The sequence below is a fragment of the Gymnogyps californianus genome, chromosome 17 (assembly GCF_018139145.2).
Source record: "Gymnogyps californianus isolate 813 chromosome 17, ASM1813914v2, whole genome shotgun sequence".
Classification (NCBI taxonomy): domain Eukaryota; kingdom Metazoa; phylum Chordata; class Aves; order Accipitriformes; family Cathartidae; genus Gymnogyps; species Gymnogyps californianus.
In genome coordinates this window covers 9,145,389-9,169,560 of record NC_059487.1, presented here as the reverse complement: position 1 = coordinate 9,169,560, position 24,172 = coordinate 9,145,389, and the positions used below count along the sequence as shown (strand labels likewise).

Sequence of the window (24,172 nt, the reverse complement as noted above, 5' to 3'; positions counted from 1 at the left end):
GCGCACATACACACAGGGCTGCATGCTGACCATGTGGAAACCCAGCAAAGCGCCATTCCTGATTGTTTTGGCAGCGTGTGCAGGAGAAAGTTCAAATAGCTTGGTCCAAGGAAGCTATTGTGTTACTATGTATATTATGCATTAATGAGAAAAAATATTGTCCTTTTAGTCTCTGCTGAGTTAAAGTATGGCATTGACTGCAGTGAAATCACTCATTAATCTAGTGGCTGTGAATATGGAATAATGGCCTTTCTCTCTCCATTTAAATTGCACTTCAGCGGGAAATGTATAGAGTGAATATACTAGTAGGGTTCCTGGTATTTCCAGCTCATCATCTCCTTCTGTAAATACCTCAGTAAAAATCCTGGCACATCCCGTCTGCAGGATCACCTGCCCTTTCTGAAAGTCAGGTTTCCTTATCCCTTGGTACTTTCCAGTAACAAATGAGTGCCATAAAGGCCTAATTCCAGTCCGATTGTTCCCCACCTGCCTTCACGCAGCCACAGCAGCAGTTTTTGCAGTTCCCCTTACTCCCCTTTCTGGCCCGAAAGCTCTGCGCAGTGTTTCTGCTCACCAATAGGTGCCTCCAACGCCTCCCCGTAGCTGCTGCGGGGTGACCAGTCGGTACAGAGCTTGCTGCTGGGGTTCTTCGGAAGCGCAATGTAGAAACAGATTTCAAAGCATAGGAAAAGTCCGAGTTCTTCCACTCTGAACTGGCAAAGGATGGAGCAAAAGGGTGTGATGAGAAAGTGATGTGTCATTACTTGGCTTGCCACATTAATGATAAAGGTGACAGGGGATAAGCCTAAACGTAGAGATTCTGGTTCATGCGTGCTATAAAACAGACTTTCTGTGACCTTACACAAGTAACTTAGGGTCAGATTTGTAATGTAGTTAATGCAGTCGTGCTAACAGGCTTAGCAAATAAAAACAAGTTGAAGTAAACACCAAAATACTTTTTTAATGATCTTGGTCCCTCTGCCTTTGCCTCCCTTCCCTGTCTGCAGACTAAGAGCATTTTTCAAACTCACAGACCCAGTGACAGCCATCCGTACACTAATAAAGGGGACCATACAAACAGGTAAGAGAGGGAACAGAGTCTTCTGACCACAGATAGTCTAAACACACAAATTTAGGATCTCCAGTTACCCACGAGTGAAGTCATTGCTGGTTGCAGCAGCCATTGGATGGGTAGAAGGCTGTTGGGAGGCAGCGACCAGCACCCTGTGAAGGGCCTGGGGAAGATGCTGATGAATAGAGTCAATGTGGCAAAGGTGGCCGAGGGTACCTGGGGAAGCTGGCAGCACTGGCAGTGTGGTCAGCAGGGAACGTGGCAAGAGCCCATTCTGTGAAACACTGTTTGTGAGCAAGGCAGGAGGAGAACAGAGGCCTTGTGCATGATGGATTTGATGTTTCTAAAGGTGCTCCAGTTAAGAGAGGTTGGCCTGTGATTGCAGAACGAGACGCACCCAGAAACCTGCCTGCTGCTGCCTTAGCAGCAGCCTGCGACGGGAGGCAGGAGCACGTGGCACGGGACACATGAAGCCTGGAGAAGGCAAGGGCAGCACCTGGGGTACCTGGAGCTGCTGGAGACCCTGGAAACCTCAACTGAAAGGGGCCCGACTGCTGGGGAGGAGGAGGCTGCGTGCAAGACAGCAAGTCGTGCTCAACCTAGGGTAACAGGGCAGAGACGGCCTCACCGAACGGGGGCTGCACGGGGTTTCTGGAGGCTCCCATCCCTGCGCAAGGCCATGGCTTCCCTCGCCGCCCTGCCTTCCCCTTGTCCGTTCCACCTCCCCTCCTCCCCAGGCCCCTCTCCTCCGCTCTCTCACCACGACCCCTGCAGGCCTCCCCCCCCCGGAGGGACGCCCCTCTCCCCGGGGCTGCGGCCCCGCGGCGGGGCCGGTGCGGCCCGGGCCGGGCTCCTCCTCCCCGGGGGCGGCCCCGGCGGCAGGTGGCTGCTCGGGAGCAGGAAGCTGCCACCGCTCGTCGCGCCGAACCCCCTCGTGTGCCGCCGCCGGCGCTCGCCGCCCGCACCCCCCCGCCGTCGGGGGCAGCCGCGCCCGCCTCAGCGACCCCCCCGGGAGATCTTTTTTGCTTGTGTTCCCCCTTTCCCCCCCTCTTTTTTCCTCCCCGCTAACTCCTCTCCACTTGCACTTGGAAGGATACCGACGGGTTTCGCGGCGGCTATCGCGCTTCGGGCTCCTTTCGGCAGCCGGCGAGCCTCCCCTCCCGCCCCGCCGCTGCCAGGCGGGCTCTGGCCGCGATGAGCGCCGCCGCCCAGGCACCGGAGCCCGACCCGCAGGAGGGGGGCCCCGGGCATGGCCCCGGCGCGGCCCGGGAGGGCAGCCCTCAGGAGGAGTTTGACTTCTCCATCCTCTTCGACTACGACTACCTGAAGCCGATTGAAGGTTGGTGAGGAGCCGCCGCAGGAGGAGCCGCTGCCGCGCCCCGACGGGGCGGCGGGGCCGCCTCTGCCGGACCGAGCGGCTCCGGGGGCCGGGCCGGGCGCTGCCTGCGCCCTCCGGTAGCCCTTCGGAGGGCGGTAGAGACCCGGGGTGCTGCCGGGCCCCTGCCCTGCCCCGGGGCCAGCCCCGCCGGGGCCCCTCGCTGGGTCTGCAGCCGGGCATGTGTCCCGGTCTGACCGCCCGGGACCGGCGTGGCGATGGATGCGGAGCGGTGTGCTGCTTGACGGGCTGTGCTCAGGGCTGGGCTTTTCGGGTTTTGCGGTGCTGCTTTGGCCAGCAGGCGCTTGCGAACGGTCACCGTCACTGGTGGCAAGTGGCTTGGTCCCCATCTGGTGATGGAGTATCTGAAAGCGGCTGTGGGACCTTCCTGTTATTTACAAAGTTGTGCACCCGGGTATGAGAGCGCAGCCGTGAAAGACGAAGCAGAAGAGCTCAGCTCGGTTGGTCTCCTTGTGACCATCATCATCATGGTAGAGGGTGTTCTGGAAACTCAAAAAGGCAGCTTGAGCACTAGGTCTAGGAGCCCCAAGGAGTTAGTTACCTGCGACGAGTCTGACCATCCTGCTTGGATGGCAAGGAGCTGGGGACATCCAGTTTCCAGTTTGGGTCCAAACACCATAAGCTTAAGTTAAATTAAAAAAAAAAAGAAAAAAGCGTCAGTCTGTTCTCCTACTTTTCTGAGTTTATGCAAGTCTGTGATACTGAAAGCACTGTGGCAAGTGTTCCTTGACTTTCTAAATGATAATTCAATCAGTCGATGATATTAAAAATCGATACTTCCTATCCCATAAAATACAGATTTGTGTAAACCAGACAAAGCCAAAAGAGACAGGACCCAGAGGAAGGAATTGCTGGGATATTGTTTCTAAGATACACGTGTTTTGGTTCTGCACAGTTGAGAGGTGGCATTTCTTTAGGGCATTTGAAGAAAGAGATGTTTTGTTCCTAGGGGACAGTGCAGGAGGATACCTATTAGGCCTGAATCATGGTATCATTAGTGAAATGGAGAGTTGTTACTGAGTTTTATTCTTTGTTTACTTGTTTAAATATAAAGACATGCACCAGCATCAAAGCTGAGTGAGGATAGTTAATGTCATCAAATGTACAAAGCTGAATTTTATTTCAAGGTTTAATGTAGATCAAACCATGCTAAAATAAATCCACAATAGGGAGAGGTCAGTGATTTTAATGAAAGTACATTAAATCTCAGTGAAAGCTTCAGATGCTGGATTTTTTCACATCTTTATGGTAGAGAGTACTGCTGTGAAGCCTTAAGTGGGAAGTTCCAGAGAATATAATAGTACGTAGGTGGGGGGTAGAAAGTTTAATCTTCAAACCACGTAAATGCAGAGCAGTGTATGCTTGTAGTAGAAGTAACTTCCTTCTTGAGCCTGCTTTCTCCACATTTGAATGACTGGAAACCATAATTAGTAGTAATTCTGTTTGTTCCAAAGATGGAAATCATTAGCATAAAAAAAAAAGATCACAACCATATATACTAGCTTTGTAATCTGGAGAACATTCTCCCTTGCTTTGAAAAGGCACCAGCTAGAGTCTGTAAGCAATCCAGTATACATCCATGACCTTTAATGTACAAAAGATTAAAGCATGTTTACACGAGAACAGGAAACGTTCAAATTTTGAGAAAGGGCTTTATCCACATGCTGGTGGTAAATGATGCTCGCCGTTCATGTGCGATTCTGGCCTCGTCTGAACTGCAGTTGGGAAAACAAGTCCTTTTCAGTGGAGGATTCAAAATGGAACCAAAACCATAGAAGCGTCTGTGGATCGCAGCACTTCAGTCTGGTTCCTACATTCAAAGCCCGTTTGAAAGAGGCTCTGGTTTCTTCAGAGTCTGGCCTGCTCCACCCACCACTCACGACAAGTCCTGTAATAACAAATCTCTGTAAACATGCTAAAAGTGATTTTTTTTGGGGGGGGGGGGGGGTTTAGGGAAAAAATGTAAATTTGGGAATGGATTGGGATGAAAGTTTATTTCTGATAAACAATTTTTTAAAAGGTTGGGATTTGACAGTATCCACCTAAGCTTGTGTTTTAAAAGTAGGATCTATATCACAACTTGTTGCCATGGAAATGCCAGAAATATCCTTCCTGAAAGCGGTTGGCATTCAGTAGTGCTTATGTGTGCCTGAGACAACAGGAACATGGACTGCTATAAAAGCAACAGGGGAAAAAAGTGTAAATAAAAATCCTACGGTCAATATTATTAATATTAGATATTCCTCTCTAAGCCAACCATTTCCAAAAGCAGGAGTGCTGTACAAAGTGCCATTTTCCATGTGCCTTTTACCCTTACTTGCCAGACTTTAATTAGCTATCTTCTTCTCAGCATTTGCAAACCAGAAACATCTGCCTTCAGCAGGCTGAACTCAGAGATGTGCTCAGGTGAACAGGCTTTGGGAAGTTTGGGCAAAGCGGGTATCCTGCGCTATTAGGTTGAAATTGTGATTTCACTTGGGCATTGAAGATGTTTTCTGTCTCCTTTTAAAAAATGTGTTAGATGCATTCCCTTGAGAGATACATATGGAGGTATTGCTAGTGGTATCCCAAGTTTTAGCTTGTTTCAGACTTGAAAGGGGCTGAATATCCTTGTTTCTCAATGGAGAAGATTGACAGAAAGTCAATGAGCATTTGAACTAGCTCCTACAAATAGGACTCCAGATGAGTAAGGTCTGATAACTGCTTTGTGTATTATTCCATAATACCTGTTGTTGGCCACTATGAGAGAAAAATACTGAAAAGCCAGAGAACTGCTCTGCTTTAGCAGCTCACTTCATGTATTTTTGTTGTGTTCACTGTGTGATGGTGCACTGATAGGTAAAGCTGCCACATAATTTTTAATATTTGAGATTAACCCTTCTGAGAACTGATCCTCTGAGGGGTGTTTTCAAACTTAAAATCCAAACAAAACCCATCTTTAAATAAGATTTCAGACAAAATCCTGCCCTAAGACAACAGGTGAGAATGCAAATGGGAAAGAGTATTTTCTCGTAGGCTCAAGCCTTTGCTGTAGCTCAGCAGACTCTTACATTGCATCTGGTGATACGAATCTACAAGGACTATGTATGTGTAATATAGAGAGGGGAAGCAGGGAGTATCTATAAATATTATAAATGCTTTTTTGAATGTAGACAGGCTCTCAGGGACATTGCCACGTCTTGTTGGTGTCAAGCCCTGTATAATTTGCCTCGTTCCTTCTTTTTTTCCCCAATACAAAGCTATTAAAAGGAGAAAAAAAATGCTTGCAGCTCAGTCCTGGTGACTGGCTCAGTAACACAGGAGGCAGTGTTCAGCGGCAGCCCTGCAGCGAAGACACAAATATGCACATGTAACAGAGAATACCAGATTTCTCTCAGGAAACCAACTTTCACTTTGAGCTTCCAAGCAGCGAGTGTAAATAACAGACGACTTGGCTTTTGGAAAGTGCAAAAAAGCTTTGGACTGGGCCCTTCAAATGACAATAAGGAAATTAATTTAAAAAAATTTGGACTGTTTTACTTATGCAAATAAGGAACTCCATTTAAATCCCAGGAGCTGCACTGCAGCAAACGGATGTGAGGTCAAAACCGAACTTCTCCCCCTGCCCTCCCTTGGCTCCCTTGTTCCGCACGTGGCTATCTTTAGCTTTTTCTAGATGATGATTTGTATAAACCCATTGTGGAATGCAGTTGCTGGGGTGATCTGTTATTCCCTAATTTCATGCTAATTGGCAAGGTCACATTTGGCTGACTGAATGGCTTTGAAGTTACTGCCTTGTTTAAAAAACAGCGGAGGGTGGGCCCTTGCAAAGCCATGTGTGCACACACGCACTGGTGTGCGTCCCGTCCGGCTTGGGAAATCTCTGGAGCCCAGCAGGACCTTTTCCTTTTTGCCTTTCAGAGGTGTGTGAAAAGGAATTTTTTAAATCAAGGGTTAAGTCCTTTGAAACTTAAATCCCTTGATCTTTTTCACCTGTGTTTTAACTCTTCTAGCTGATCAGTATTAAGGGCAGTCCTGAAGGTGCCTGCCTGGGGAGGCTGCCCAGTCACCACCAGATGGTTGGTGGAGCTGCTGGCAGCGTTCGTGAGTCTGTCTGCAGGGGCTGGTTTTGCTGTTTGTTTACAACACGGTAGGATGCAGAGCCCTGCTTCCATTCCCTATTGTGGGCAGAGGAGAGACGGTCTTGTGAACTAGTAACTGGGTAAGGGCTATGGAAAAAAGGGGGCAATAAGAGCTGGCAGCTTGGAGGCAGTTTGGGTGGGATCCTAGGGGGCTTGGAAGTAGGGCTTCCCTAGTCATGAGGCTTGGGTGACACAGGAGAGTAGGCTGTCTGCTGACAGTAAAGCTGACTGAGAATGTGAGGAGGTGCCAATGTTGTCTGGGTGTGAAGCTCACTTTCTTTTAACCCCCTCTCGAACAAGAAGGATCTTTTGGTACTTAATCAGAGGATGATTCAGCAGTGAAACCTCAGGCTGGGAAATGCCTGTGTGAAGGGAGGTGGGGAAGGACTGTAACTGCACATGCAGAGGGGTGTCAGAGGAGCTGTGCTGAAGCTGCTGTGCTGCTCACTGAGATGTCCATCAGAAAAGCAGTGGAGAGGACAGTCCTTTGCAGGAGTATTTCAGTCTGTGTTCTGGGATGCAATGTGCAGGGATAGCTGAACCCTTGGAGGTGGTACAGCCTTGGGTGCAAAGCTGTACCTCTGGGGCATCTGCACAAAGGTTTCAAAGCTGCTTCAGTTCTTGAAAAACACCTTTGCTAGGCTGATCCGTCACATCATTATTCTCTTGTAAGGGGGTGCAATGGCCTCTCACCTCCTTGGAGAGCCCAGCTGGTGGGTGGCTGGGCTGTTCCCTGCCATCTCCAGTGTGGCAGAGGGCCAGCAGTGTGAGGTTTGCTGTCCTCAGCTCCTGCCACCCTAACCAACTTCACCTTGGCAGCTCAGGGAGAAGCATGGGTATTGCTGGGCCCATCTGCCTGGAGCCGTTCCCGTGTCCTGGGCTGCTCCACGTTCCCGCTGGTCTCTGCAAATGCAGAGAGAAAGCAGCTGGGCTGCCGGGAAGCAACCTCTCCTCGTCCGCTGCTGCCCCTCTCAAAGGCAGGAGCTTGACATTGTTTACAAAACCAAACTCCCGTGGTGCTTGCCTGGGGAAGCTGGGATGTTGGCTCGGGTCTCCCCCTTCCTCGAGTGAATTCCAAACCCCAGCCTGCCTTAGCCAAGTTGGCCGGGAGCAGGGTAGCCAGTCCCCTCCTACTGAACCAAAAAGCAGAATTTCTCCTGATTTCGATGGAAGAGCCATTTACTTCCAGAGAGCAGCACTTGCTGCTTCACCCAACCGCCCCTTTTTGCTCCCCCGGTGAGGTCAGAGCCTTGCGTTGTAGCATCACCGGCATTTCCATGGTGACAGACCATGACGTCACAGGCGTGGGCAATAGCACCCGGGACAGTGATTTCATTGTACCTCTGAAGTTATGCAGGGCTGGGACTCGGTCAGGAGATCTCCCCAAACCCCCCAAGCCCTGGGTCCTGACGAAGCCGTGCCGATGAGTCAGGGCCGGCAGCGTCTCCCCTGCCCGAGACGCAGCCTCAGCCTCTGGGCATCTCTGCCCGGCGCAGTTCCCCAGGCACTCTTCAAACGAGCCGAGGTTTTCTTGTCTGCAGTCTTGCCCACATTCCAGTGCCACTGCCTGCTTTATTGATAATTTGCCATGTGGGGGGAAACTAAATATTTTTGCTTTACAGAAGGCTGTGGGTGTTGTCTGCTTGGCAAAGGGTGCCTGCCTCGCTCGCTGCCTGTGAGGGCTGGGTGAGCAATCCCGGTTTGCACAGCCCGTAAAGCACTGCAGAGGAGTGCTCTGTGAGAGTGCTATATGAAGGCAAGGGCATGTTGCAACTTGTTGTTGTGCGTAAACATTGTTATTAATATCTGGAACATGGATCCTCTTGGAGGGTGAATGCCAAGGATGAAAGTGCTCATTTAAACACCGTATTTCAGAGAAAAGCAAAGAAAACTTGGGTTATCTAAAGCCCAATTTTTAATAGGCAGAACATGGGGGTGGCGGTGTGTCTTTGTTATTCAGAAGACTTTAAAAATTACATGTTCACATACAAATATATGTTTGCTTTCCCCATGCCCCTTAACACAAATCTATACATGCCAGCTTTGCTGCTCAACATGTGTTGTGAGGAGTTGTAATTTTTTACCTGTTGTCTGTGTATCTGGCACAGATAATGCAGTTTAACGTGTACGGTGGGGGCAGCTTTTACTGTAGGTGTGTCGAATGGGGAACTGAAACAGTCGCCTGTTCCTTGATGTGAAGCTGTTCAGCCTGGAGAGCTTTTCTGCGATGGCTGGTCACTGTATGAATCCTGCCTGAAGTCCTGGCGTCAAGCCTCGCTCTGCTTGGTGCTGATTTTGCTCCCTTGCATCAGCTTAAATCGGAGTGATTCTTCTGAAAGCGGTGGGAGTGATGTTTTGTGTGACTGCAGAGGGGTGTGTTGCTCTATTGAGTCTGAAGGAGTGATGAGTTTTATTCAAAGTGAATTGTAGCGTCAACATCTAGGCTTGATGTGTCAGAGTTTGAGTGATGTGAATGACACACTGTTCCTGTGAATGCCAAAGCTCTGATATCTGAGATCAACGATGCTAAAAATATGTTCGGCTCAAAATTCAGTTACTCATTGCTGTTTTCCCCATCCCCAAAGCAGCTGTGTGCTGGGATTAAAAGCCAGAGGGAACCTTAAGAAATCTGCAAGCTGGACTCTCCCAGTCGTCTCCCATCCCGTCACATAGACATTCTGTGTGTTGGTTTGTTTGGTCGGCTGTCGGGGTTTCCCGCTAAACACGAAGGCTCAGCAGTTCCTGCTACATTTTTTCTTTTTGTGGAGTTTTCTCCACGTTGTGCAAAACATTAAGCACAAAAAGTAGCAGTCAAAAATCAGTGGAGGATTTTGCTTTCACACTAAGAAGTGTTTAAAACTGAAAATGAACAGAACCCCCGTGAAATTAAATCACAATCTGTGTGTAAAAGTTTCACCACGAACTTTTGCTACTTTTGCAGAAAGTACAGTCAGCTCCTGACTGGCTTTATGTACAATATTATTTGCTCATGGGAAGTGCTGCTTCACGTAGCGTAGGAGTTACAGAAAATGCTGGAACAGTTATTTAAATATTTAAAAGAAACCCTCTTCACCTGTGACACATACTGATCTGTGCCCAGGGGTGAGCAGATGGTATGAATTACTCTCAAACTGTAGAGCTGTTTCATGTATTTCCTGCTGGATACATTGAAATGTTTAAAAACATATAAAAATCCTGATAGTATTTTGCATGCTTTTGTGTAATGACAAATATTATTCAGCTCCCAGGCTGGGGAAGCTAGAGGAGCTGATGTACCTCACGGGGTCTGTCCCGGGGATACCTGGCACGACTCTGCTCTCTCAGATGCCGCTGGCATTAAGCACCTGATGGGGTGCTGGGACGAGATCAGAACTGGGCTCAGCGATGCTGGTGGGAATTCTGTGTTGCCTAGAAGCATCCCTAAACTCTGCAACCTGGGGATAGTTTGCAAGCCTGAGAATCTCTGAAAATTGAGGATTTTTTGCACCAGGAGAGAGGGTTGCACTGAACACTTACCTGTTATTGTGTATTTTATAATCCCTCTCTGCCCAAAACGTTCCCTGAGCTGAAATTGGAAAGTGGTTGCCTGTAACCATGGGGCTTTATCCTTTCTATCTCTCTCTCTTTTCTAAAAAATATTTGCGAATGTGTTTTCTGATCATCTGGTGCTTTCTCATGTGAAACCTGTCACCAAAACTTGTTGACATGATATGGAGCCAAACAAATCATCACACAGAACTGACTTTTTAATTTAAGAGCTTGAGCTCACCTTTGGTTTTATGAGGCCTTTTCTGGCTGGACTTTGCTGTGTAAGAAGGGTTTTTCTCCTTTCACCAAAAGCTGTTCTTCAACCTTTTGGTTTTACATAGACCTATTTGGAAGTGGGTTTGTGACGTGATGGTCTCAGTCCAGCTCCTAGTTGACAAAAGTTGACCAAAGTCACAACACCCCAATTGGCGCTAAGGGGTGTATTTGGCTGAAAGAGTAGGAAGGCCAGCATTGAAACGGGCAGAGAGGCTGACGTGGCGCTGACCCTTCCAGGCGATCCCTCTAGCTCAGGGCTCAGGGAGCGGGAGCCTGGCTGGGCGGTGTGGAGGTGTTTGCAGTGCTTCTGTCCATGCTGCATCTGCTCTGAGCACTTGAGCTTCCCTGGCTGTTAATCCAGTACTTTTCACAAGCATTAACTGCAGTTAAAAAGAACTAAACAAATATTTACCTAATATCAGATCACAACCAGTTTATAAATATGCATTTTTTTAATCCGTGATTGCTCAGCTTCTGTAATAATATTTAGTCTTAAAGAGACCCTTCTTTTTCCAGAAGAACCGACTCCACATAAAACCAACAGCCCACCCTCTGGAGTTACATACGCTCATGATGTCTTGGACTGTGGCCTCAAGCCATGCCCCCTGCCTTTTTCTAGCCTTTCTGCAGATCCCATGGGCAGATATGGACAGCCAGATAGCATAGGGACAACACCTACACACCCTGCCAACGCTGCAGGGGCCTCTGCTCCGAGCCCTAGGATTGAAATTACTCCATATCATGAACTGATTCATTCAGGGGGTCCCTTCCGCAGCAGAGACACAGATGTTCTTTTGGTAGAACATCAGTCAAACTCAGCTACCACTAGCCCAAGGGTTACCCTGCCTGTCCCTGGCTTTGAGGGCTACAGAGAACCACTGTGTTTGAGCCCAGCTAGTAGCGGCTCCTCTGCAAGTTTCATTTCAGAGACAAATGTATCTCCTTGCACATCACCATGTGTTTCACCAAATAATGGTCCTAGTGATGACCTTTGTCCACAGTTTCAAAACATCCATACTCATTATTCTCCTAGAACCTCTCCAATAATGTCACCACGAACAAGCATCACGGAGGAAACCTGCTTGGGACGACATTCACCATCACCCTGTCCCAACTCAAGGTCTTCATCACCAGGTGCAAAACGGAGGTACTCTTGCACTGAGCTCTACAGTACTCAGCTGCCTTCCACTTCTCCACGACAGTCAAGGACCCCCTCTCCACAATCCTCTCCTCGCATCCCCTTGAGAGAAGACAACTCTTCAGTTACTTACACGCAGTTGCCCAGCGCCTCTCTTTCCATGGATGCTATGAACAGCCTTCCTACGGATCCTTCCTGTGGTGTTCCCACAAAAATTTGGAAAACCAGCCCTGATCCTTCATCAATGCCTTCCCACAAAAACAGCATTCCGTGTCACGTCTTTCAGACTGTTGACTTCCACGGGCCTTGTGAGCAGGAGGACAGGAGAAACTCAGCCCCAGAATCAATTTTGTTGGTACCTCCATCCTGGACAAAGCAACTGGTGCCTGCAATACCTATCTGCAGGTATGTAATGCTTCTTGTGGTTGTGTGTTTTCTCATGGCGTGATTGTCCTCTGTCATGCATAGCGATCCCTAGGGAGTGTTTCCTTGGGCAGATCCTGCTGCAGACCAGAGCTAAGTGCTCAGGGACAACACTGGTTAATGGGAGCCCAATCCATTATGATTCTGAGATGAAAAAATCTGGGTTTGGAAGAAACATCATCAAAGTGGTTCATTGATAGCATAGCGTACGATAAATTCAAATTTCCAAATTATCTGTCTAAAAAGCAGATTGCAGACAGCCATTGACAAAGGCTAAACACTCTCGTTCCATCCTGCTGCTTTTAAAGAAGATGGTTTGATCGCTTTTCTAAATTCAGAGAATGTCTCGCTTACAAATTTTCATCAAGGGTGAAAATACTTTAAATATTTCCTGATTCAAAATAGAGCACGCTGCTCCAAGTCAGACTGAGCATTTGGTCAGCCCCAAGTGACTTACTGTTGGTTGTTAATTTGTTAATTGTCATTTAACCCAAATCTCAGTTGTTGGCACTACCCGCATCAACTCCCTCCATTGTCTGGCGCTGGCAGCATGCAGGTCTGGACCCTGAGTGGTGCACATCTGCCAGGACGGAGGTTGCCAAATGTGTGACTCCACTTGCAGTCACCACTGGCACCCTGTCAGCCCTGCCATCCTGCTCAGCAGCAAGGTTGTCCCCACGCTGACGTTATCCTGTGCTGCTCCCAACCTGCTAAACACAAATTGCGAGTGAAAGAACATGGGCCGTGACTTTCCTTGGCTGGTTAGATCAGTCCTGGCAGCAGTTTGTCCTAATAAAGTGAGAGTTGTTTAAAATCCAGTGCAAGCTCTAGTTGTACATTTCAATGTATTAATTTCATGTTATAAACCCTTGTGTATTTTGGTAACAGGAAAACTAGTATCAGGTAAGAATATTCAGCATTTTATTCATGTGCTTTTTATATTTATGGAAATTATAAAGATTATTAATTTACACAACTGGTAAGTAATGGTAAATGGAGTTAATATTTCACAATATATGTTCTGTGATCAAAGTTTAAGACGCACAGCAAAAGCTAGATAAAAGAGGGGGATCGTTGAAAAAATGTAACGGCTGCAGATATTTCTGTTTAAGAAATAGAAATATTCTATTCTCTTCTGCAAGGAGATGGGCCCACAGAAATTATTGTGTTCATCCTGAATTTCAGCAGAGTTTGTAATCCCATGTGAGCAGGACAGCATATTCTCATTGAAATTAATAGCGGAGTCCTAAACGTTTCAGCGAGAGCAGCCCCAGTGGGGCACTTGGAGAAAGAAGGGATCAGGGCTTTGAGAAATAAAGTGCTAAAGAGTTTCAGCTGGTGTGGTCTCCCTCTGCCCAGTTTGCCCGTCCAGTCGCTCCCACCCCTCGAGTGGCCGCTCTCCAGCCAGTCTGGATCCTACGAGCTGCGGATCGAGGTACAGCCGAAGCCCCACCACCGGGCGCACTACGAGACCGAGGGAAGCCGAGGGGCTGTCAAGGCGCCGACCGGAGGCCACCCCGTCGTCCAGGTAAGGGACTGGAGAACAACTCCATAGAGGAAAAGTGGGGGGGTGAGTTCATTTCTGAAAGTCTTGCTGAGGGCTGACCCTGAAAGAGGAGGACCGTGTGAAACCTGGGTGTGCTTGTAGATGTGCGTAAAGTGTCTGAAGTTGAACTGTGGTGAAGTCCTAGGCGTTTGGAAAGTTGGTTTAGATTAGCTTGTGAAAGCTCAGAAACAGGCAAAATATTTGCCACCTTTTCTGGGCTATATGTTAAACCTCCTGTGACCCAGCTGTGTCATAAGATGCCCAGCTGTCCTGAATTCCAGCTGAGCCCATTTTATCTTGACAACAGACTCTTCTGTGTAAACTAGGGCTTTTTGTGAGGTTCAAAATGTACAAACATCAAGCCTGGCTTTCAAACTCAGTGTAGCTCAGTGACCTACCAAACTCAGATTTAAAATAACTAGCTGATCGCGTTAGATCTGCAGTGCTGGCGGTGAGTGAGGGTTTTGGAGCCGTGGTCCCCCAGGTTCCCACAGAGCAAGTCCATGCGGCAGAGTTGCTACCTGTGTTTCTGGCTCTACCTCACCTCTGCTCCCCTCCGGTCCGTACAGCCAAACTGTACACAACTCCTACACATTTGCTTGAGGTTTAAAGAAAGGCAAAGCCACCTTAATTAACCTTGATGGGAGTTGGATTAGGAAGGTATGGATGTTAAACTGGAGTTTCCCCAGAGTTAACAGCTGCCTTTTGTTAGAAATGTCTTACATGCATTTGCTTCTTCCTTAGCAATTTTACTCTCTTTTTCTGTCCTCTGGTTACGTGGTAGAACTTCTGATTTTAAGCCCGTTAAAATTTAGGTCAGAGAATTTCACCCCTGTGTAATTCAAGCACTCAGTACATCCATTTCAGTCTAGTGCCTGGTTTATATGTAACTTGCTGACGCCATGTCCCACCTTGCATGCAGTTCTGCTTGTCATCTGTGGTAACTCTGCCTTCTTTTTGTCCTGGATGTACACCACCAAGGGGAAACCTGTACTAGCTGTAGTAGCTGTGTGATAAGGAGACAGCAGGGCAAGATAATTTCATAGCAGTGGGGATGATTTCAAGAAAAAGTTTGGCCTCTATAAAGCTGTAAAGATAGAGAGGACATGTTTATCGGCTTTGTAATGCTATAGAGAAAGGGTGAATGAGTTTAGGCAGGAGCTCCCTTGTGATTTGGGCTGATGTCACTACAGAAACAAAATTTTATATCCCTTTTGAGGTATCATTTATATTGCCCTAAAGAGTCCAGTTCTGGTCCTGGCTATGCTTGTGAGAAGGGAAGTCACCCTGCTGAAATCAGTGAACGAAATCCAAGCTGACAGTGATGGAGGTAACAAAATTTGGCCCTTTGCTGACCTGAGGGGTGGATGAGCTGAACCCTTATTCCGCTGTGGAGCGTGAAGGGCTTTTCCTTCACCTTTCAAAGGGTAATGTAAAATAATGGTTGAGTAGCTGCACTGTAGCCATCTGGGGCCACATCAGTCTTCTCACTCATTTCCTCCTCATTTCAGCCAGTGCCATTCAGGAAAGAATGCCAGGCTTTTGGTCGGGGTTGCAAGGTGTCAGGACAATATTGCTCGTAATGATGTATGGCAACTGTACAGATCAGCCACAGCTACAATTTTCACCAAGTCAAGTTGGGTTGCATCCTACAGATGTTCCTGTCACACTCAGGACTTGCTATGGCAAACCTGAACCAGAAAAACATTGAAATTTATGCTTAATTTTAAGCATGTGATCAATACCACTAATTTCACTCAGCTGGCTTGTGATTAACTTCAAACATATGTTAGATATTCCCCTGCAGGCTCATCCCCTTTTAAAATCAAGCCATAAATTGTTAAATCCATGAATTTGTTTACTTTGGTTGAGCTGGACTTGCATGTATGGACTGGATATTTGAGTAAAGGGTGCAGGATAATAATAAATAGCAATCACATTTGACATACCTTAATATATGCAATCTTTCTAGTTTATAAATCTGACAAACTCATAGCCGGCTGTGGTGTGTTTGAAGCTACATGGATGTATGAACTATATGGCCAATCAGCACTTGCTCTTTTCTCAGTTTGCTTACAAATATAGTATCATTTACCGTCCCAAGATATTCCTATCAACCGGATGTTTATTGCAATGAAGGAGTTTCTTGTGACATGGGGAAATATAAGTGCTTTGTTTCCTTCCTGTAATCAATATCAATCAAAGAGGGATTTATATTTTCTGTTGGAGACAGGAACTGATATTCCTAGTTTTATCATAATTTGCCATCAAGCTTAAGGATCTTAAACTATAAATTCAAAGATCCACGTTAGTTTCCCGAGCAGATGTGCCTCTGCACAGCTGTGCCTGCATATGGGGAAAATATGGACAGTTTCTTTATGAAGGTTTATTATAAACCTGGAAGTATTTGTTGGATTTGTGTTCACTTTAACATAACAAGGTTCATATGGGTGCTGAGCAATGAGATAGCTGCACCTGTACGGTTTACGACATCTGAAACTTGGGAAGGCTAGTAAAATCCAAAGCTTTCATGTCATAAGTTATTTGGCTTCAAGGTTTCTTTTTTTTTTCCTTCTTTCCCCTCAGTGAATTTTAACTTTTGTGTTAATGTCAGATGCAAACAGTACAGAAACAGAGAAAATGAAACAGGAGAGATTTTTAAAAGGTAGGCGCTGTGTTGAGGAAAGTTTGCATGAGTTAAAGGCAACTGGTTGCAAGGAAATTAAATTAAATTGTTTTCAACAGATTCTGTGTTCGGCCCCAGAGCAGGAATGGCAGTGTTGACCCAGGGGTGACAGGGCTGGGGTTCTCCTGCTGGCTGCAGCTGTGGCGCTGGGGACCCACAGCACTTCTCAAATGACAGACATGAACACACCACCCTTGGGATTTTTCTGGAGCACTAGGACCTCTCCATAGCAACTTTCTTGAATTCAGTGCTGCCTTTTAGACATTTGGACTTAAATATTGAGAAGCCAAGCTTGCCCTGAGTGGGAGAAGCCCACCAAAGCGGTGGGATTTATACTAAGGCTGAATGTCCCATTCACATCCCATACATTTTACAACCACTTATGATATACTGCTTTTCCAATATTTTGATTACCTTTTCTAAAATACAATCTCTTTGTAAAAAAATCTGATTTTTAAAAAAATTTCCCATTAAATTAACTCTGCACATGACTAATTATCCAGCTGAACCTTCTGGAGGAAGAGATGTTGGCTAGTTTTTGCAGCACGGTGTTGGCCTGCAATATTTATTTTTTGAAAACTGTGTTTTGCATGCAAGTTTCTTCTTTTGGGTGCTCTGAAGCTACAGACCAGCAGATCTCATATCCTCCAGGCCTTATCTTGTGGTTTATCTTTCTGATGCTGCTTCCTCTTCTTCACGTGTCTAGCCCCGAGAGTTTGTGCACAAGACTGCACCAGTTGTGCACTCCAAGTATGGCAGGAGAAGAGTCTGGTTAATCAAAACCTCTGGCTAGATGGGCCCTCTGGAAGAGGGCATTTACTTTGTTTGCCTGGGGGAGGAAGAGAGAAGCCATGCATACCATGTAATGTTCACACCATCTAACTTCAGAGACCATCTAGAGTCACATGGAGAAGCGTAGGCTCCCAGTTTAGGTGTTCTGAGTCACTCTTGGGAGGAAACAACAGCTTGCTGTTAAGTGTAGAGAAACTCAGGCATCTATTTTAGGGATGTAAGTTGAATGCCAGTGTGAGTATCCCCTAGATGTTAAGCTGCTGAGAACAGCAATGAAATCCTGTGAGGCAAGGACAAAGCTGAAGTTTGCATGCACCTACCATCTTGCAGGTCCACCCGGTCACTGAGACCGCAGAGAGGAGGGGTATGCATGATTGGTGTCCAACTCTTTTTCACCAAAGTTGAGGGACAGCTGCTTATTTGTACCCAACTGCTCCAGTCAAGGCTCTGGAAGAGACTGTCCATTAGGAAAGGCAGTGACTGCTCCTGTGTAAAGAGCTTATGGATGTGATTGGGATAGAGGTGGCAATCCAAACACAAACCTAGCTCTGTCCAAGTTCACCCCGCAGCAGCACACCCTGCCCAGAGGTGTAAAAATCCCCATCTTTGCGTGCTTTTAGGCAAACATCTGCTAGGAAGGACATGGATGTATTTGAATTCTGTTTGGGACAGGAGAGAGAAACTAGATGATTCCTTGAGATCTCTCCCAGCATTATTTTCAATAATCCTTCTAGGAGCTCCCACCTCTTAAAGGAAAGCAAAATTTTTGGGTTGTTGGCATTGCTCACTATCCTGTTGTTCAGGGGAAACAGGGCATGTGGTAGCACTTGAGTAACACTGGATGCTGGCATAGGCGTCTTTCACCTACTGCCCACAGGAAAATGTGTTGATAAGAACCTGTCTGCTTCAGGGAGAGACAGATTTTCAGTTCTTCAGCAAAGGTTCTCCTGTCTTTGAACTGTTTAAGGCAGTGATGAGAAGGAAAGACCTTTTCAGTAGCAAAGGTTGGGTCTGGATGGCCTTCACCCCATGGTCAAGCAGAGTCTGTGGTCCCTTGAAAGCCATAAAGATATTATTTTGAGGATATTCATTAAACTTAGCGGTTCTGGTTTTGTCCTACTGCTTTGCATGAAGCCAGATTTTTTTTCAAGATGGACATGATATTTCGCACGATTGTGTCATATTTCAGGGAGTTCTAAGCAGAACTCTTGTCCTTCCCTCAAGGGAAGTGGAAGGAAAAGGAAAAGCTTTTAGGGAAGATGAGCAGTTGATTTATGCAAATGATTGTCCAACTATAATCTGGATAGCTGATCTGCACTCGTTTCATTAGTAGTTGCCTTTACACGTGTTGCAGCCCATGGATATAAATGAGACAAACCCATTTCACATCATAATCTTCCCACATTCTGAAGTCCTCTGGGGTCCTTGGAGATGATCAGTGTGAGATAAATGTGTGATTTACTGCTGCATTCACCTCATATAATTGAGAGTGGTGACACAGGGCATTGATTTCAGATATGCATCTGCCATGGACTGCAGAGAGGCTGAGGTATACTATTTTGTTAAAAATCTGTTTATGAGAACTCAGCTAAGTGTTGGGGTGAGAGTAAATAGACGCTTTTTTACTTCTTTTTGTTTTTCTTGTTATTTCTAATTTTTTCCCCAGGCACCTCTGTGCTTTGGACTTACCTTGCTGTAAACAGTCCTTGAGGAAGCTGGTGTTTTACATAGCTCTTCAGCACAGTAATTTGTAGTCATATTCTCAAAGGAGTGTGCCTAACTCTGGCATTTTGCATTTTTTTTATTGCCATCTTAGCAAATCTTTCCCCTGATGTATTGCTTCTCTAACTTATCTTTACAAAAGGCTCAGATACTTCTGTATGAAAACCAACAAATAAGTAATCAGTAACTCATTTGCATCCCTCACGTTGTTTCTCTCACTTCCACCACATTATTAACTCCGTTCTTCATCAACAAACCTGCTTTTTTCCACTGCTTGTGTCAGATAATCAAATTCGTTCAGCACAAGGGGAGGCTGCAGTGTCCGAAAGCAGCTGAGGACATTGGTCGCTTGGGCCCCAGTTTTCCAAGGCAGCACCTTGCCCAGAGCACATCCTGCATCAGTGGTCCCTGACTCGGGGTGGGGAAAAACTCACTCCTCAGCCAGAAAGCTTGCCCCTTCCTGCAGCTGGAGGTTTCAGATGCTCGGGCAGCCCTACACCAAGCTGGCAGAACCTGTGTCTGGGGCGAGCATTGTTTGGGACCTTTGCAGAGAGCAGTCTCGGTGGCTGGAGCGGCTGGTGGGGCTGCTGCCTCCTGCCTTTAGGTGACAGCTCGGCGGTTTGGGCACTTCCCCAGGAAGCGGGAGCCCCGCGCTCGGGCCCTCCTCCGCCGGCGGGGCTCAGCCCGCGGCTCGCACAGGCTCCCCAACCACCGTGCACTGACGGGCGGCAGCTTTCTCTGCCCCTGCCAGAGCCCTGGTCCCCTGCAGACAGGAAGGCAAACATCCCTGCGACCTGCTTCGGCTGCTGCTGAGTTCTGGGGTTTTTGTTTAGTCAAACGCGGTGGGTTAAACGGAGTAACAGGGTTGGGAGAGAGGAGGGAATATTTCCTTCAAGTCAGAGCATCAGGGACTCCTCCTTCCCCATCTCCTCCCCGCAGCAGGAGAGGGAGCTATCACAAGCGGACTGAGACTTCAGTCCCTGCCTGCTGCTGCTATGCTAAAATCACCTGGGAGTTGTATTTATTTAACAAAAGCCCTGCCAATGCAGGTGTCTTGGACATCAGCGAGGTCTTCAGTCTCTTCTGTTCTTGGCACACACGACATCAAAAGCTGTTGACAGTTCCTCTGATAGAAGTTCAGGAGCAGTAACCTCCAGCATGGCAGTAATGGGCAAACTGGGCACAAGCTGGCCTTCTGCTGGCAGCAGTGAACATGGAAAAGGATGTCCCCCCACGGGCTTAATTTCAGAAGCAAAGGGGAGGAGGTAATTCTGCTATGAGCTATCACCCTACTGCCATAATTACATCTCCTTTACTGGCTTGACTGTAATGGTAAAAATTAAATACATTACCCAGCTGTTTAACTTGATACAACATCCAAACGTAGACCAGGTCTACAAAACCCCAGTGCTCAAGTGGAGGGCAGCGGAGGGACAGGGTACCTCCAACCCATCACGTGCCTGTGTGTGCTAGTCTCCTCCTCACTTCTCCTCTTTAAAGCAGGAAAGCTGTACAGAGAGGGGCTCCTGTTCAGCACAGTTGACCCAACTTTCCCCTGGGTTTTAACTTCTAAAATTTGGGTCACTTTCACTGCCTTTTTTTTTTTTTTTTTAATTAAAAAAGAAGCTGGAATGGTAGAGTTGTTAATGGAGCACACAGGAGCTGCTTTACAATAACAAACGTATGTTCCACTTTCCTTTTATATTTGAATTTTGCCGTATGTATTTTCTTGTGGTTTCCAAGTCAAAGGAGACATTGTTTTCTAGCCTAGGCTTCCCATGGGGCCCTGACTTTTTAACTGTGTGTGACTTCCAACATCCAACTGATTCCTTTGCGTATTAGTGAAACCAGAAACTTTGATGGAGACTCAAAACCAAATCACAGCTCGATACTGTGATTCACACTCTCACAGGTAGGGCTGAGCTGGAGATGTGCTCCTGCTGAAACCCAAACCAGCCTGCCCAGGAAGAATTACTGTTGAGGGCATGTCGGAGGAGTTGAGTTTGTCCTTTTCTGCCCATCTTCCCAACTCCCCCTGTTCAGCAAAGGGGAAGTCTGAGGTCGGGGACGAAGCCCTGCGTGTTTGTACTTCTGTGGGCAGGCTGTGCTGGACTCGTGTGGTGGAGCCGGCTCGTGCTGTGCATCTTTGTAGCATTCTCGTGGCCTTCCCTTTTCTAGCGAGCGGGAGCCTTGCGCAGGCTCTTGGCGGCTTTTGGCTCTTGCAGGGATTTCTGCCCCCAACTCGAGAACAGCGTATGACAGATTGACTGCACATTTCATGCCTGATTTACTTGCAGGACTACCGGGCTTATTTGCACAACTGTGATGATTGTAGGTGCCTCTTGAGCTTTGAGCTGTTGGGTCGTGGATATATTTACTGTCGTTACATGTGCTAATGCAGGGATAGATGTGCAATGCCGAAAATGCAGATTTTAGGTACATCTGGGAAATTCTCTTCAAAACTAATACCCCATCAAATGTATGGGTAGGTCAGTAGGTCCATACCCCTCACGCTGTAGTGCTAGCGTACTGATAGCATGGCTGTACCTTGAGATCTATCTGAAAGCTCAGTGAAGCCACTGAGGAAATGAAATTGCTAGATAAATCAAAAGTAGTGTAGGAAAACATGGATGAGCCTGAAAATTGCTTTTGTTTAGATGTGAGACTGGACTGAAAAACAGGGAATATCAAATATGATATCTAATAAACCAAGATTAGAGGAAGAACTGACCTGTATGCTTTCTCTAACCAATGCAAGAAGAGAATTGCTGGATAACAGTGAGGATAATTAGCTACTGGGAGAACTTAACTGGAGATAAGTTGCATCTTCTGTTGCTTAAACTCTTTAAACTGGGTCTGCATCCCCCTGTGTGAAAGGGACGCTGTCACCCAGATGTTATGGCTGGGCGAATGCAGCTTGCCCCTAAGAGAAGGACAGGCAGGATTGCTCCATGGTACAGTTGGGATGCAGAGGTGCAGGGCAGATGATCAGTGAACCATGTACCTCAAGGGAGCAGTGGGATTTTCCCATGTGCCAGCCTGCTTTGAGTTAGAGGTGAGTGAAAAGCTCTCACTGAAACTTTTGAGCCCAATTCAGAATACATTGCTTTTGATGGAAGGTAATTTTGGCAGAGGTGAGGGGAAGGAGAGTGTACCAACTGGTTTGAGGGTGATGCCTGTGCTATGCAGAAGGCTTGGGTTATTCCTTGGATTAGAAATATGCCTGGATTAGGCAGATGCAAGATTTAGGCTACTCTTTCATGTATGCTCTCACTGCAGGACTGTATATGGGGGAGTCGGTGCGCAGTAAACCAAAGTTCAAATTTATGGCTGTTTGCCATGAATGTGGACACTTCGAGCACAGCAGTAACGCTGTCATAACTCATCCCATTCAGGGCGCTCTTGAGTATCCACAGGAGAAGTTCATGCAGGGTGGATAGTGTCCTGTAAATTCACATCTGAGCTCCCTGTTCACAGGCTTCACTGTCAGCTAAGCCTCCAGTTCCTCCCTTCCTCTCTCCAGACCCATGTCTGTTGAATTGGAAGTGCCTCGCGCCGAGCGAGGACTCGCACCTGGGTCTCCCGCGCCCGGGGGGAGCGTTGTGCTCGCAGGGCTAATGGCTGTTTGGGGGACAAGGGACTGGACTCTGGCCTGCTGCTGCTGCTCGGTGAAAGTTTTCTAGGGTCTCTATTTCATTCTGAAACAACTGTTGAAACCCTGATACTTCCAGCAAACCCGAATTATTCTCTCTCTGAGCATGCCTCGTGTTGTGGGTTTCAGCATGAGAAAGAAATTGGGGAGGAGAGAGACTCCTGGGGTTTGCTTTTATTTCTTCTTTTTTTTTTTCCTTTCTTTTTTTTTCTTTTTCCCAAAAATGCTTTTTGGCCAAGATCGTTTCCAAAGTGTGGCTGACATTCAGTCAAATAGCCAGTGCCTGAGCTAAGGCCGTGCTATGGTTCCTGGACCCCAAACCCGTGTGACAGGAGGCCCAGCGCTAAGCCCTGGCAGAGGGCTGAGCTCTGGGGATTTGGTTCAGTGCAGTCAAATCAATCATCTCGGGCTGAACTGAGTAACTCCAAGATGCTCTTGCTGCTACCGCTGTCCCATCTTCCCCCTTGTCAGCATCGTTGCTCTCAAGCTTTGTGCCGCATCTCGGTTGCACAGCGTGACGCTCCTGGGGCTGCGCTTGAAGCATCGCTGCCTTGCCTGTCTGCCGGGAAGGATGAACTGACTGTGGCAGAGGAAGCTGCAAGGTTAGGTGATAAGAAAGCAGCGCTGCTTGCCACCCTCCGTTCTGCTCCAGCTGGGCTGAGGTGGGTTCCCACGGTGCCTCCGACAGCTGGCAAGGGAATGACTTTGCTAACTGGTGGCAGAGCCCCGTGCCGAGAAACTCTCCCAGTGCGATTCTGTCAAAATCAGCAAATTTGCACCCTCTGATTTACTTGTGGCAGAGAGTTTTGTCGTGCTGAGGGAAGTTTAAATCTTTTGTCATGAATGTGCACGGAAGCTCTTTAATTACACAGCTGGTTTTCTTAGTAGGAAGACATTCGTGTTTTCACCCAGCTATGAAAATCTGATCTCCAAATCCCCATATCTGTATGTGTGCAGTAGTGAGATGCATAGTGCCGCCTCTTTTAAACTTTCAGCTGAGATAGTCAAAGCATCTTGAAAACAAGATCAGCTCTTCATAGGGGTAGGGAAACTGTGGCACAGAGAGGAAACAACTTGCTTACATTGCAATGTAAGGTCAGTGTCAGGACAGTCAGGAACAAAACCCCCCAGCTGCTTTCTCCCGAGAGCTGCTGTCTCTGTCCCAGACCTGTATTTTAACTCCATGTGAAAGCAGAAATCCCAGTTAGACACTGGGAATCTGGTTGTCATTTACTGTAAGGAGCAGCAGAGCAAATGAGATTCAGTCCTTGGAATTTTGACAAAATTGTCACCAAAATAAGAAACACTTAAAGTTGAGTATAATAAAAACTCATCATTTAGCGGAATCAGATGTTCAAAGGATTATCTTCGGAGGCCTTTTTAGACTGCTTTGGTAAGGAGCAGAAAGAACCAAGGCAGAGATTTCCTTCTGGTTTGCGTTCTTTTGCTATGTCCCAAGTACATTAAATTGAACAAAAACATGTGACAAGATTCAACTTTGTTGCTCAATGTCAGCTCTAAGTGAAGCAGGCAGGCAAGCCGCTACATGATACGGTGTCTGGATGAGGTCTTTGTCTTAATTACTGACAGCTATTGATATGCCACTTTCCCTGAGACAATACAGTGAAATTTTCCATCTTGGTAGGAGTATTGTTGAGTAAAGACCTCCCCCAAAAATCCTTGAAATTGTTGCAGTCAAAGGGCATTAATGATGAGAATTAATGATGAAATCCAAGACGCAAAGTTGCTTCCACCAGGAAGGGAGCTGAACAGGCGCGACAAACGCTGTGCCAAGCTGGGGATATTCTGACAAGCGCATC

At 47.1% G+C, this 24,172-nt stretch overlaps 1 protein-coding gene across 1 annotated transcript in view; it reads left to right on the top strand.

Annotated features, from left to right (window-relative positions):
• Window positions 1-2,266: 2,266 nt before the first annotated feature.
• The window catches only part of NFATC2 (nuclear factor of activated T cells 2), an 89,277-nt gene continuing 67,371 nt past the window's right edge, over window positions 2,267-24,172 (top strand). The window contains exons 1-3 of the mRNA XM_050907182.1: window positions 2,267-2,411; window positions 10,910-11,936; window positions 13,314-13,482. Coding sequence (XP_050763139.1) covers window positions 2,267-2,411; window positions 10,910-11,936; window positions 13,314-13,482 — 1,341 coding nt within the window. The remainder of the gene's footprint in view (window positions 2,412-10,909; window positions 11,937-13,313; window positions 13,483-24,172) is intronic.